Source organism: Cyprinodon tularosa, unplaced genomic scaffold (genome assembly GCF_016077235.1).
Source record: "Cyprinodon tularosa strain WSP-4 unplaced genomic scaffold, ASM1607723v1 ctg164, whole genome shotgun sequence".
Lineage (NCBI taxonomy): Eukaryota > Metazoa > Chordata > Actinopteri > Cyprinodontiformes > Cyprinodontidae > Cyprinodon > Cyprinodon tularosa.
In genome coordinates this window covers 123,581-138,659 of record NW_024038475.1, presented here as the reverse complement: position 1 = coordinate 138,659, position 15,079 = coordinate 123,581, and the positions used below count along the sequence as shown (strand labels likewise).

Here is a 15,079-nt window from a genome sequence, read left to right as displayed (position 1 = left end):
GACCATGTCTCTAATGATGGATATAGAACTGATGACCCCCCCGTGGGTCGCTCTGGTTCTGAGTTTCTGTTAGATTCTCTTCCTGTGAGCTGATAGGGTTCATTGTGATCTCGATGGAGGTGATCTTGGTGTAAATCCCACCCTGATAGAGAATCCAATCAGTTTCCGAGGAAAGATCTGGACCCAGTCTGGTTTACTGGAGGTTCTGGGATCTTTCTCGAACTAAAACGGTTTCCTGCAAACAAAGGAAAAGTGAGGAGCAGCTGCAGCTCCCCAGTGAACACTCATGGTTTGATGTATATTCGCTGAGTCATGCATGCATAAAATGCAGCATCATGTGTTCTTTGCTTTGAGGGTTCTGTTATGTGAGCAGTTTTCCAGGTAAACCCACGGCTCAGATGTGGGGAGCCACGCCTTCCTGTTTGTGGAAGCTCTGAGGAAGATTTTCCATGAGCGTTGATCCAGAGCAGTCTTTGATCCTGACGGTTTGAACCCAGTAGGAACAGCTGCTCTGGACCGCTTGTCCAGGATGAGGACAATGAACTGTGTTTGAGTTTTTGTCCTCCTGCATGACTGGCAGCGAAAGAAAACATGAAACAGCTCAGAGGAGATTAGAGGCATTCCTGGGTTTACCTGCTCAGACAGGTCGCTTACACACCTGTTGGGGGTGGGGGTGGGGGGTTAGTCATATAGGTGCATGCTGTGGTGGGGGGATCTCCACCCTGCATAGAAATGAACCACAGGCAAATACTTTGACTGTCTCTTCAGTGTCTGTTTTGGTGGAAAGACGTTAGTGTGGTTTGTGCACATGTTGACACACACTCTCCCAGTGAGGCGGCTGTCTGGCAGCGTGCTCCAACAGATCGCTCTTTCATGCTGAACCAGGCAGTCTCTGTACCTTTGCTCCCCGGTGCCGTCCACCTCCTCTCCCTGCTGCTCTGCCTGCCACGTCAGAGGGAGCCTCTGCCTGGGCGCCCAGCTCGCTCCTCTGGGAGCCTGTGGTCACCCTGGTCCTGGTCAGGAGTCGCCGTCCCGTTCCATTCGAAGCAGATGGGATGTTAGCAGGAATCAGTAGGAGAGACTGAAGACTTCTGTCCTCCTGAGGAGATTCTTGAAGAGGGTCGGCTGCTCTCTGAGGGCTGGGATCAGTGGGGAGGGTCTGCAGTCCTGTGGGGGCGTTCAGCTAAAACATGAGTGGATACCTCTACAGGGGACGGTAAGGATGCTTCTGCAACAACTTATTTAGCCTGAAATCTAGAATTATTTTCTCTGCAGTGAACCCAGGGTCCAGGTTATGTAACACGGCTCGGAGCAGTTCGCTCCAAAGCAAACAGCTGCCTGATCCCTGTTCGCCGCTGACATTTTACCCCTTTAGGTCAGCAAACAGGGAGCAGACTCAGGCAGCCAATCTGATTCTCCCAACTTTAAAGAAATATTCTTGATATAAAGGTTTTCATACTCTGAGTTTATAACCAACAGCAGGATAATCTCACTTTAATTTTAAGGCTAAAACCAGATATTTACACATAATAAACAGACAATCATTTCCTTTATCTCTACTGGTAAATAAACCAACTTCCTTTCTATAGGTCAAAAAAATTATATGTATAAGGCCGAAATTCTTCAATTGAAAGGCTTACTGTTGTTACTGGGATTCTTCAAATAACTAACGGCATCCAGAGGAAAAAATCCAGCAGGAGTAGACCATGACCTTTATTTAAAGTCATGCTCTGGATTCTGTTTCTTCTGTTCTCCAGAAAATGTCCATAAGAATCCTTGGAATATTAAGAAGGGGGAATATGATGCATTTCCCTTTAAGTCTCTTGACACAGCATTATTGGCTGGTTGATTCAGTCTATATGGTATGGAAAGAAAGCAGACTCACCTCACCGTTAACAACTCTACCTATGGGTTAAAGGTCGGCGATTTGGTTGGGAAATGCTTGGACTATAGAGCAAATTTCTATGTCTGTTTTTCAGTTTTTTGTTTTGTTATCTAGGGCCCTATAATTTCTGCAATCACGGAATCGCGGAATTGGCAGATTAACGCGGAATCTAGTGTAAACGCGGAATTTCTACATTTGATATGAAATTCTGTTTTTGTGTGGGAGAAGAACATATGTCGGCGGGAAATGCACACCAGGGGATGCAAATCTGGGCGACACAACCCCTCCCGCTCCGTCATTTCCGCTCACCCTCTCCATCAAAACATTGAAAAAATGGCGAAGCGGCTCTCCACAGCTCCGCTTTAGAAACACTTGCTTACCGGTACATACTTGCTGTATTTTGCCTTGTTTTTTATGCACTATATGTACTGTATGGAAAATATGGTTCTTTATGAAATACTTTATAATTCTGAAATTAAGAGGTCCTATTTTCTTTTTCTCGAAAAAGCTAATGAAGCTCTTTTATTTATAGCCATTGGTTCATAACCATTAATATTTTGTTAGTACTTAGAGTGCAGTGTTATGTTGCATCATGCAGTAAAAGTACTGAGTAAATGTGTTTTTTTACCTCAATAAATTTAAGGTAATTCCTATTTTATTGTGTACATTTTAATCATTAACATTTAAAGCACATTCTTTTTATGACTGAAATAACAGTAAAGGGTAAAAAAAACCCTGAATTTTCAAAAATTAAAATGGAAAAAATTGAATTTGGGAAAAAATAAGATGGAATTTGGGAAAAAATAAAACTGATTTTATTGGGCCCTAGTTATCTGACCTTGATTCTGTTTTAAATGGACCTTGTCTGGCTGCATAGTGGGCAGAGATGGCAAAAGTACTCACTTTCCGTACTTGAGTAAAAGTACAGATACATGTGTTAAAAAATACTCTGGTAAAAGTGGAAGTACTGATTAAAGTTCTTTACTCAAGTAAAAGTAACAAAGTACAGGCTTGTAAATTTACTTAAAGTATATAAGTAAAAGTAGAAACCACTTTTTTCATGCCGTTGCCTACATTTTAAATGGATGTCTGCCAATAGGACTAGATCTCCGTTGTGTTCATTTTCAATCATCTCGTCGTCCATACTACTATGCTAACGCCACCGCCACCAAGCTGCAATGATTTGCAGCGAATGAATACCGCCGAATCTGTCGATTCATCTTGTAATGGTGCGTCAAATGCAACGTAGATTCCCATCCAATTAGATTGAATTTGGTATTGATGACGTGAAAAATAACGGTAACTCCATTGAAATGATTCAAAACTAAAGTAACGAGCCAATTCTTTAAAATGTAAGGAGTAGAAAGTACAGATACTGTATTTGTGGAAAAATGTAAGGAGTAGAAGTAAAAAGTCGCCATAAAAATAAGTAGTAAAGTAAAGTAAAAATATCAGAAAAATCTACTTGAGTACAGTAGCGAAGTATTTGTACTTCGTTACTTCCCATCTCTGATAGTGGGACCATGGTTAGAACTAGGGCTGCAACTAACGATTATTTTAAAAATCGAGGAATCGGCCGATTATTTTTTCGATTAATCGATGAATCGGACAAAAAAATTTTTTTATATTAACCTCTTTATTCCAAAATAAACATTTTAGACAGAACAAACAAGCCCACAAGTACAGGTTGCTCATTAACTGTACTGGTGCAATATGAAAAATAAATGTTTGTGTAAAAACTACGCAAACTTACATGAGAAATGTAGCTGTACATCCACAAAATATAGGCTACTTTGTTTCATAAAGCGCAAAAAGAGACAGGCATTTTTGTTTTTTAAAGCCCCTAAGGGGTTCAAACAATAGGTCCCCCCATTTCAACAAATGAGTTTTTTTAGACTAGAAGAGTTCTGCCTTTTAAGACAGGAAAGTATAGCAGTTAAAGTTGCTGCTTGAGAAAATACTGAACCATAGAGATAAAAATAGCCCTGTGATTCAAATTATAAATTGTATTTGGAATAAAAATGACACATCCTCCAAAGACAGATATTTACATGGGAATGTGGCAGATAATTAATTGACATATTACTGATCTTGCTGGATTTTGTTCTGCTTTACTTCCATAAATTGCAGGATCTTCTTTTCTTTATCTTTGCCAGAAGATTTAAACTTTAAAAGCCTTGCCCTCATAATTTGCAAGTTAATTTATTTATAAAGAAAATATAAACGCTGCTTAAACAAATTTAAATGAAATTAAAAGTAAAATAAGTAGCCAACCTTATCACTGTCTGTAACCTACTAACAAGGTAAGGAAAGCATCAGATGAGCTACCTGAGAAACTAACGTTACGTTTCCCCACTTTAAAATGAAACAAACATGGTTACTCATCCTGCTGATCAGCTCTCTTCACTGCCATTGAAGGCTCCAACGTGTTTTCTTTTCAGGTGCTGCGTCATAACAGTGGTGCTTCCGTGCCATGTTCATTTGTTTTTACAAAAGTTGCATGTTACGACTTTTTTCACTTTACAAAGCGCCGGCTATTTTAATTATTGTGATCAATTTGCGCCGTCAATCCCGGCGCATGCGCGCTTCATTTGCAGTCTGGACGCTGAGGGTAAACTCCTCACTAAAATCCTGCGGCTCTGACTGAGAGGGATTCCTGTGGGAGAGGGAAAAAGGCGTTGGGATGGGGGAGGCGCCCCAAGGCAGGCAAAAGCCGCCAGTGACACCGTAAAAAGTCGCCAGATTTGTCGCTAGTCGCTTTTTTGAAAAATAGTCGCTGGAGGGGTCTGAAAAGTCGCTGAGTTGGCAACACTGCAACTGCGGCGCTGACTCGCTCCGCCATATTTTTTTTTCTTCCCCCGGTTGACGGCGGCGGCGGATGACGCATTAATCGCGCGACACAACTAATCGATGATTAAATTCGTTGCCAACGCTTTTAAAAGTCGATTTTTATCGATTTTATCGATTCGTTGTTGCAGCCCTAGTTAGAACTGTTACAACAACATGGTCCTAGCTATAAAATGAACCGCATAAAATTATCTGGGTGTTCTCCGCTTGCATGAGTGGATTTTCCCTGGGTACTCCAGCTTCCTCCCACAGTCCAGAGCCATGAATAGAGCTGACTAGAGATCTCAGCTCTCTGTGGCGTATCTTTGTGTTTCTAAGATGGACTGACGTGGTGAACCCTGCTGGAAACAGAGAGCATCCGCTGTCTGCAAAGATATATTATACACAGAAAGTGAATAGTTAGTTAGTTTTATTTTTCTTCAGGTTTTATTTGTTGGTTCACCAAAGAAAAGAGTCATTCTAAGCTGGGCTATCTTTGTTTAATCAGGTTTAATAAAACCTTAAACTCTTCTTAACTTCTTAACTTAGGTTTTCACCCTGTCAGTCTTCGTTTAGAGGCAGTTGGATTTAAATTCTTTATTAATCAGTTTATTAAACTTGGTTAAATACGACAAACGGTTATAAAGAAAAGTTAACCCAAACCTTTTCCTTATATGTTGATGATATTCAGTTATATTCCTTATGTCTCAGAAATAAAAAAAAAAACCGTTTTTTTTTTTTAACTCTTTTCAATCCAACCCAAATGCACAACGTAATAAGACAGATATGAACAAAACCCTTAAAAAAGTGGATTCAGGCTTCTGGACGGCTCTTCTATAGTGCAGCATTTTGTCTCTTCTCCAAGAAACCTCTTCAGTCTGAGGAGATCCAGGTAAATTCAGCCTTAGAAGCCTTTGCATAGTGGATTAACCCGTTTATGATGACATCCAAACCGGTTGCTCTCATGCAAACGAGGACCAACAGCCTAACGTTCGATGGTTAGTGCTCTGATAACCACTGGTTGTTCCCAGAGGGCATTGGAATAGGGGGGCAGATGGACCTATCCAGATGAGTGGAAACCGCTGATCTTGGCCTGATGATGTTGCTCTTCTCTGCTGGGTCATCGTTTCGGCCAGCGGCTGCTTAGTAGAACTTGTTCCAGTCCTGGAAATTCAAAGCATAAACCATATTACTCACCAACACACAGAATGACTACTGCTCTGGGTCAGGGTTTTGGTTCCTCCTTTTTACCTGTTGACTGGCAGGGGGCCTCAGGTGAAAAGTAGGAACGAAAACTCTGACCCAGACCAGTCGTCATTCCTTGTGTTGGTGAATTCCAGAGAAACTGAGGCCATTATTTTCTAAAAAATTAAGCCCCAGTGACTTTTAAACCCAACATCAAATTACAGCAAAGACTGGTTCCCTTCGAATACAGTATCTGCTCCCCCAGTACCAGCAGAGGAACATTTGATATGCTGTTAAGTATCATTTAGTGCCTGGGAAATTAACTTTATCTATAATATGATCACAAGTTAACAAAATAAAAATTTCAAAATGCAGAGACCTAAAATTTTTGTATTAAATTCAATGAGAGTAAGATAGTAACTTTCTCACTACAGCCTTTAAGGTGGCACTAATAGGATTAAAGTTTTTTCTTTTTTTCACACAGAAGGGTACGCAGAGGGGAAGTTAGCAGCAGATGCATACATGCAACTTAAATTAAGCCATTTCTGCTCAACAGCAACAGTAAATTCCTGTGACAATGCAGGAGTAGAAAGCTTTGAAGGTCATTGAAACCCTGGAGTGAAACATCTTCATGTGTGTGGGTAGCACAGAGGAACAGAGGAAGAAAAACGTTCCAGTTTTAGTGTTTGGTAGAATCATCCAGAAGTAGAAACAGAACCGTTTTTTATTCTCATTCTAAATGTGTTTCTAGTTTCTCTGTTTTTCATTTTCCCCTGCATGATCTCTTCAGACTAAATTTCCTGATTCAATAATTTTCCTTTCTAGATTTTGACGGTTTTCTGGAAGAAAATTCAAGTTCAATCTTGAAATACTTTGAGGACTAATCCATCGTTTTACACAGTCTAAGGACATTTGCAAACCTCATTAGACTTAAAGCAAAAGTAACTAAAGAATAAAGGAATATCATCTGCATAGCGGATACAGGATCCACCTGTTAAAGTGCTTTTAAAATGTGCTGACGGAGGAGCACTTAAACCAGAAATAGAAAGATTCCTAGAACAGCACCCAGAGGAACACCAGAAATGAAGATGGCTGCAGAGGGAATCATTATGACCGGTTCCTAGAAGAGATACAGAGATGGAGCAACCAGAGGGAAGAAAAGAGGAAGAGCTTAGAAAAAATACATGGACTCAGTGAAGGAGGACATGGAGATGGTTGGTGTGGAAGAGGTTGATGAGTCAAAGCTCAGGGTGAGGTGGGCAGCCAGAGTAAAATCATTTCACCTTTACATCCACAGATCGGTAAAAGTTCTCTCTTCATTTATGGACAATGGGAGATCCATCCCATCAGATAGAAGAACTGCGAAACTATACCTTATTGTTCATTTAAAGTTACTCAGAGCCACTATGGAGGTTCTACAGAACCACTCTGGGTCTTGAAGTCTCCTCAGGATCAACATGATCCAGTCAGTTTGGGAAAACTCCTGTGAGGACGAGCCTCCTCCCTCTGCTGTCTTTGTTTACTGTGTCTTCATTGGTGAGTGATGGCGGTGTGACCTGAAGCATGCGCTGACTCACACCAGCGTGTGAGTCGGGTCAGAGTCAGTTCTCCCTCCTTCAGCTTTCTGGTGCTGCAGGGATTCAGGAACAACAGGCAAGAAGGTGGTGGAACAGCTGAAGGAAGCGGTTTGACTGATTGATGTCTCTGCTTTCAGGCACGGAGCTGCAGAGAAACGGGCCCGGCCGAGGAGCGTCGGACCTATGATGGGTAAGCACCTTAAACATCACCTCATCTCTGCAGCCGCCCCCCCTCAGTGTGTTGCTACCATAAATAAGTATGATGTTGGTGCTGGAAACAGCCACGCCTCTGTAGGGGACTGGGGAATTTTCCCATGGTGTATTTTGGTTCTGATTCTTAAGGAGAGAAATTATGGCTCTAGTTTTTTTCTGCTGTGGAAATATTCTCAAAATAGTTTTCTTTATTTTAAGGGGAAGTAGATCTATTTATTTTTCTGGTTTGTCAGGTTTTCATGCCAGTTTTCCAGCTCGACAATGAATGGATCCCTGAGTTTCTTTGCTGAAATGATTAATAAACTTTGTTTCCTCTCATTAATGATTCATTCGTTCATTCAGTAAATCCTTTCATTCATTTATAAATAAACTGAACTCATCTTCATTTCTTTACTCACAGTCGGAAGTTTTGCTCCACTCATCAACAGCGATGTGTTTGAACAGATTTGGTCTGATCGGCACCGGGTCATAATTATACATACAGGCTTAAACTCAGCGGAACATTTTAAAAGGAAGGCTGGAGGTTCTTGAACTCCTTGTAGCTCAGCTGTTAGATTCTGGTTGGTGATTCTGATCTGGTGCAGCTGGTATTTCCTTTCTGTATTTCCGTTCTGTTTGGTATCGTTCCTTTCAAAGGAGAGGATTCAGGATCCTGCTTTGAACTGGAAGCTGCTGCTTTCCATGCTGAAGCAACTATTTAATGACGGACCAGAAACACACAAAAGCCAAAACAATCAAGAGTTCTGTTTTTAGGAATCACATTTAGTCTTACAAACCTGAGGACAGCATAGCGGTGGCGGAAAATCCTCCTCAGCAATATCTTTCTACTGGTTGAGCCTGCAAATTCCTCATATTTACTTCAAATTACTAACTAGAAGGTTGAATGTTGGCTTTAGTTGTGAAGTTCTACAGAATAATGACCCAAAAACAGAAACCCAGATAGGTTTTAGGATGGATAAAGCCTTAGATCTCAGCCTGTATGTCATTTTATGGCCCTCTGTAGATCAGAGACATTTAAATTAATACTGAAAACATGAAACTAGTAAACTAGACTAGTATAAGACCTTCTGAGGATTGATTGTTCATTTATTGTGAAGCAAACAGACACTTTTTAGAACCTGTTCTTGATGAACTGATAAGATTTGTGTCAGTTTCTATGCAGCGCATCCTTCCAGGATGAACCGCCTAAGCTTCTTTGTGTTGGAATGGCTTTGGTTCTAGTCTAACCACAGCATCTTCATTTGATTGAGGTCTGGACTTTGACTAGGCCGTCCCGTCACATTCAAAGTGTCCATTTAGACCTGTGGAGTGTTGGTTTAGCCGTGTGCTTCGGGTCGTTGATCACAGACAGACTGACAGGTTCTGCTTGTTGTGTTCAAAGCTTTGGTGGACGTTTGATGCTTCCTCTTCATTCTTTACGTTTCTGGCATTAAGGACACCAAGACATGAAGATGTCCAGGAATGATTTTGTCTCAATCCTTCTGCGAACATTTCTTACAACTGTTAAATATGGAAGTTATGTCCCTCTGAAGGCAGCTGCGCCTCAGAACTTCCCTACCGGTTCTTTTCCTGGGAGCAAGTTATTTACTACTCTTAAAGGAGAATTACGTTTTTTAACACTTTTAGCCCATTTTCTGTAGTGTCCAGGATGAAATCGAATGATCGACACCAAAATTTTGACAATTGGTCCTGTCTCTGCTTTTTGGCTCATTTAGAATCCACCCCTGGCTGCTTCAGAATGGCTTACATAGTGCATGTCCGATAATGTCCTTAAAACAACCTTAAACGTTCTTTTTTTAAAATATGCTACTCACCGGGTCATCAGCGCTGTTCAATGACGTTCCAAAAAAAGTTTCGTAAAGAAAAAACGTTCCTGTAGTGTTTTATTTAGCATTTTGTAAATCCCATTGAGTTCTGTAGGAATAGTCAATATTCCGCTGCCACCGGAAACGGAAATGGGGCCTGTTTACACAGTTGTAGTCTTTTCGCTTCACTCTGTGTACTCCGACGTCGAGGTGCTAACGTCTCTGTTAAACACTTTAAAAAACTCTGAAAATGGAATACGAAAGGTGGATTCTTGATTCTCGACGTCGGAGTACACAGAGTGAAGCGAAAAGACTACAACTGTGTAAACAGGCCCCATTTCCGTTTCCGGTGGCAGCGGAATATTGACTATTCCTACAGAACTCAATGGGATTTACAAAATGCTAAATAAAACACTACAGGAACGTTTTTTCTTTACGAAACTTTTTTTGGAACGCCATTGAACAGCGCTGACGACCCGGTGAGTAGCATATTTAAAAAAAAGAATGTTTAAGGTTGTTTTAAGGACATTATCGGACATGCTCTATGCAAGCCATTCTAAAGCAGCCAGGGGGTGATTCTAAATGAGCCAAAAAGCAGAGACAGGAGCAATTGTCAAACTTTTGGTGTCGATCATTCGATTTCATCCTGGACACTACAGAAAATGGGCTAAAAGTGTTAAAAACCGGAATTCTCCTTTAACCCAAACTGGGTAAACCCATATAAAAAAGGACTATAAAACAGGAGTAAAAAAGTAACAGTGTTTATTCCAGGTCAGGTCGTTACAGGACAGAGAAATTGCTTAGGGTCGGCACAGCTGTGGGCTCAAAAAGCATCAGCGAGTGTCCGGCAAAGATTAAGCCCCGAACAAAGTCATCTCCTCCTTCTTATACCTCATGAATCCATGTGTTGCATCTGGTGGATGTTTAGCTGTCTGTATCAGAAACTGACACGCCATCCATGCTTTGACCTTTATGCATCCTACCTCTTTACCCCAGGATTACACATAGCTCTCCTTTATCAGTCCGGCTCCAAGATGTGCCCATATCCTGTGTATTTTTAGAGACACGAAGGCTTTCCTGGTTAGAAGACCTCCGTACCTACATCCACCATGTGAAGGAAGGCCTTCAATTCTGTCTAATCTTGCTAACAGAATAACAATGCTAATGATGTATAAAGAATAAACCTAATACAACATCCAACAGTCTTTGTTGGATTGGAGGTTTTATGTCTTCTTGGTGAAAAATTGACATTTCTAAAAAAAAAAAAAAACTAATTCAGTGTATTTAAACCTATCAAGGTAATCATTAGTTTCTAGAATGAATAAAAACTTGATTTCTGAAAATATGTTTCATGTTTAGATAAATGACAACAATGTTGGTCAAATCTGTTTTCAAAGTGTGATGTTAACTTTAAAAGTTTTCCCTCTGGAACCACAGAGACAAATCAAACCATCAAACTCTGAAACTGACAGAGTCTTCATAATTTTACAGCTATTAAAATTATTATTATTTTTTTTGTCTTTGCCTCAGATTTCTCATGTGACGAAACAGGAAAAGGCACCCCGGTCCAGATGCACAGCCTCAGAGAGTTTGAACAGGTAGGAAATGTTTTATTGGTGCCTTTATTGAGAAGAGGAGGCGCATGCTCTGGAAAAAGGGTTGGGTTCATGTGTCAGAGGCATCCAGGCTTGTCTCTACTCGCTCTTAATTACTAGTTAGGTGTGTTTGGAGAGATGATGTGGCATCTGGAACAACGTATGAGTCTAAACGGTCCCTCTGCACAGTCTCAGCTGTTTTTTCCTACTTAATGTTGTCACTGTTTCTGTTTTTTTGTTTTTACCTCCAAAGTGGAGACAAACACATTTCCAGCAACTGCACTGATTGTCTGACTCAGCAGCAATGCCTGTCTGAGCCTGAGCTGCTCCAAACACCAAAGCAGCATACGACTAAAATATCAACACATTCCTTTAAAATGACCAAAATTCATCTTTAATTTGGCCTTGAATTTCACAGCTGTCACTTTTATTGTTATTAGCTGTTAGTTGTTTATGACCATCATCTAAGACTGATTATATTGAGAAAATAGAGCTCCGCCCCTTCATTTTCTGCATATGCAATTAATCATTGGAAAAAAATATTTGTTTTAGGACCTATTATGAACTGGAGCCTTGGTCAGTGAGCCATGTGATCCATATAGGAACAAATGATGGCATTCTGTTTGAGTTAAAACTGTGGTAATTGTGATATTTTATGTAGCTTATTAGTATTTATCAAATATATAAAATTATAGTTAAATGATAACTTCATAGTTTAGCAAAATATTCAGTCAATTATTAAGCTCATAATTTTGCTCATCATTTACATAACTATTGAGTTCAATAAAATCGTTAGCTAGCCATTTGAGCCAATCATTTAACTTGATTATGTGGCTAATCATTTTTTGATCTATTTATCTAAATGATTAACTAAATTAATAGCTTGGAATTTCGATTTTTATTGAGCAAATTATTGAGCAAATAATTTATCTAACCATTTAATTAATAAATGATTTAGCTAGTCATCATTTAGCTAAGTACTTAGCTAAATAGTTAGCTAAATGATGAGCCAATAATTTTATAAATTATTTATCTACTTGTTTAGCTAATTATTTAGTGAATCATTTAATTAAATGTTCCAAAAACAAAAAAAAAAAGAAAATTAAAAACAATCAACTGGACTTTGTTTTCAAGTTTGAAGATGTTTCGCTTCCCATCCAGGAAGCTTTTTCAATTCAAAATGTCTGGATTAGCGTTGAGTTTGACGTTTTATTCAGTAGCCCAACTAAGCCTTGTTTTTGTTTTGAAAACATGCAAACTGGAACGGACGAAGGGGTTCACCTCTTTTGAATGGGGGGCGTTTGGCTTTTGTTAGACTGGAATTCCCCGTACCCGTCTAAGTGTCTGAAAGGGGGGGTCATTAAAGAGAATTATTGATCTGGCTGAATAGGTGAGGTCCTCCGCTCTCCTGTACAGGAGAGCGAAGAAAATGTGAACACAATGTTCACATTTTGGACAAAGAAAATAGGTGGTTTGAGAGGGGCTTGAAGGAAACCATCTATATTAGGAAAGAAAAACCAACCTTAAACAGAGGGGTTGGACTCAGATTTCAGCGTTCAAAAACCTAAAGTGCAGCAGCTGAGTTAATCCCTTCCCGCTATCATCGCAGCCCCAGCTGCTGTACAGCTGAGCGGAGGACCTCGCCTACTCTGCCAGGCCAACAATTCCCCTTAATGACCCCTCTTTCAGACACACTGCAGGCTAACAAAAGAAGCCAATTCCAGCACGTTTCATTAAATGATTAGCTAATCATTTAGCTAAGTATGTAGCTAAATAAAGAGCAATTTTTTTAGCTAAACAATTAGCAAAACAGTTAACTAATTATCAAGAAAATTGATAATTTGATAACCATTTTACTATTATTCAACTACCGGTAATTGATTATCTTATCAATAATTATCGTATTAATTAGCTAATAATTTAGTTATTATTTAATTTATTGTCTAGCTGATCAATAATCAGTTAATTAAGGGGCTAATAATTATGTCCTTATGTAGTGAATCTCAAATTAGCTAAATATTGTGCTAAATTCTTAGCTAATCATTTTATTATTATGAGCTAGTTATTTAACTAATTATATAGTTATTTGTAGCAAAATATTTTACTTAATATTTTGTTAAGCTTTTAATCAACTAATAATTTAGCTAAATACTTACGTAGCTAATATCATTTAGCTACGTAATTAACTAATAGTTTTGCCATATAATTAGCTAGAAAATTGCTAATTATTTAAATAACTATTAAAGTTAGTAGTAAGCTGAACAAATAGCTAATTATCTAGCTTAATACTTTGCTAAACAGGAGTTGTAGAGCCATACACTGTGTTGGAAGGCCTGCAATCAGGTGGGTTTTTGATTATATTTAGACTTTGTCAACTTTAATAAAGGGCGTTTCTCAATATGCGTTCTTGAGCGTTCTCGTGTGCTTGTGTACTCGTGACACGTCATCAGCCTCAGCCCGAGTACCGTTCCAATTCTCGAGAACGCCAGATCGAGAACGCATTAAATCCCCGGATGTTGTTCTCACCCCGCCCTCTTTATCGAGCATGCATCAGAGCAGACTTGTGCGTTCTTCAGACTGACCGCTTCCCCAGAATGCCCCGCGGCCACAGCTTGATTCCAGACAGCGCTCACAGTGTTAAGTTAAACATTCCCTTTTCTGCTGCTGTTGTTCTTCAAAAGTACGTTTTGAAATCGTTTGAGGCGATAACATTATACATTTAAGCCTCCCTATGTGGTCTGTTTACAGAGTTAGTGCGAAATAAAAAAAAAAAGTCCGACGTTGAGCGGACCAGAGTGACCAGCAGACCTCCGAGGGTAACCGCAGCCAGGGCTAAATTTACCCCGTCTGTAGTGCACTTCTCTCGGTCTAGTTATGTGTGAACTACCGCTCGTTCTGATGGCGGTTTTTTGTGGTTCGGTAATTTTTTAAAATGTTTTTTAAGCTTTAGAAAATAAAAATATTGTTTTCAAAATGTTTTGTGTAGGGAATAAATAGTTTTGACTGTTAAAGAAATGCTAAAGAACGTTGCCTGTGATGACGTCACGAGTATGCTTCTGCTCCAATACACATACGTGCTTGCGTGCTCGCGTTCTCGTCAAGTCCGATCTTCCTGCGTTCTCGCCAAGAACGGACTTGACGAGAACGCGAGTACGTACTCGCATTCTCGTGAATTGAGAAATGCCCAAAGTAACAGCTGTGGTTGTTGATCATGAAGCCGTACTAAATCCATGACTCACCTGCTGGCATCTCATCTGATGAATCCAGGAAGCCTTTAAGCATTTTTGTAAAATCAGGTGAAACAAATTTAGATGTGAACAGGATGCTGAGGAACCACAGCAACATGCAGATATCTAAACAACCATTATTATCACTGACTGATGTCACGGCGGCGAGTCGAGCTTGTTAGCACTGCAGACAGTTTTTGCAGTTTGTAGGTTCATAGATCTCCTGTTATTTGCTGGAGCATTAGTTTATACTGTTATTAGAGAGACTGTGACCCGATGTGTTGAAGGGCTCTGACAAGGATATAGGACATTTCTGCATCTCACCTAAAAAATTTTCCCAGTTTCTATTAAAGTTTAGAAAGAAAAGAAGTTTATTTTTATTTTGCCATTTGTGCTTCCTGTTCTCCTGGTTTTGTTATCGGTTGAGGTTGGAGAAAGCTCTAGAACCATGTGCTATGAGCAGTAATAAAAAAGCCTTTAGCCGTGAACACATTTCATGTTTTTATAAAAACTGTAGAAAGTCTTTTTGTCGGTTCTCCTGAGCTTTAGTGTTTGGAGAAAACCCAGCCCAGTTTGGATCTCCAAAGCTGAACCACCAGTCGTTAGACGTCTCCCAGAAAGTCAGCCTATATCTGACTGAGCTGGTATTATTGAAATCGATGATTTCTTTTAGAAGGTCTGACTCTAGATTCTGGCTAGATTCTTTAGAAGCTTTTTGCTTTAAAGATGCCCATTGTTTCCTCTCTACGTCTGTGCATCCAGACGA

At 39.8% G+C, this 15,079-nt stretch overlaps 1 protein-coding gene across 3 annotated transcripts in view; it reads left to right on the top strand.

Moving 5' to 3' along the window:
* Nucleotides 1–776: 776 nt before the first annotated feature.
* The window catches only part of LOC119780656 (phosphodiesterase 4D interacting protein), a 109,504-nt gene continuing 95,201 nt past the window's right edge, over nucleotides 777–15,079 (top strand). Inside the window, exons 1-3 of one of the 3 annotated variants that reach the window (XM_038280765.1) lie at nucleotides 777–1,216; nucleotides 7,611–7,663; nucleotides 11,022–11,089. In XM_038280765.1, the coding sequence (XP_038136693.1) occupies nucleotides 1,191–1,216; nucleotides 7,611–7,663; nucleotides 11,022–11,089 (147 nt within the window). In that variant the 5' untranslated portion in view covers nucleotides 777–1,190. Of the gene's footprint in view, nucleotides 1,217–7,491; nucleotides 7,558–7,610; nucleotides 7,664–11,021; nucleotides 11,090–15,079 lie in introns of those variants that run through there. The other 2 variants (XM_038280764.1, XM_038280766.1) reach the window with 2 other exon arrangements.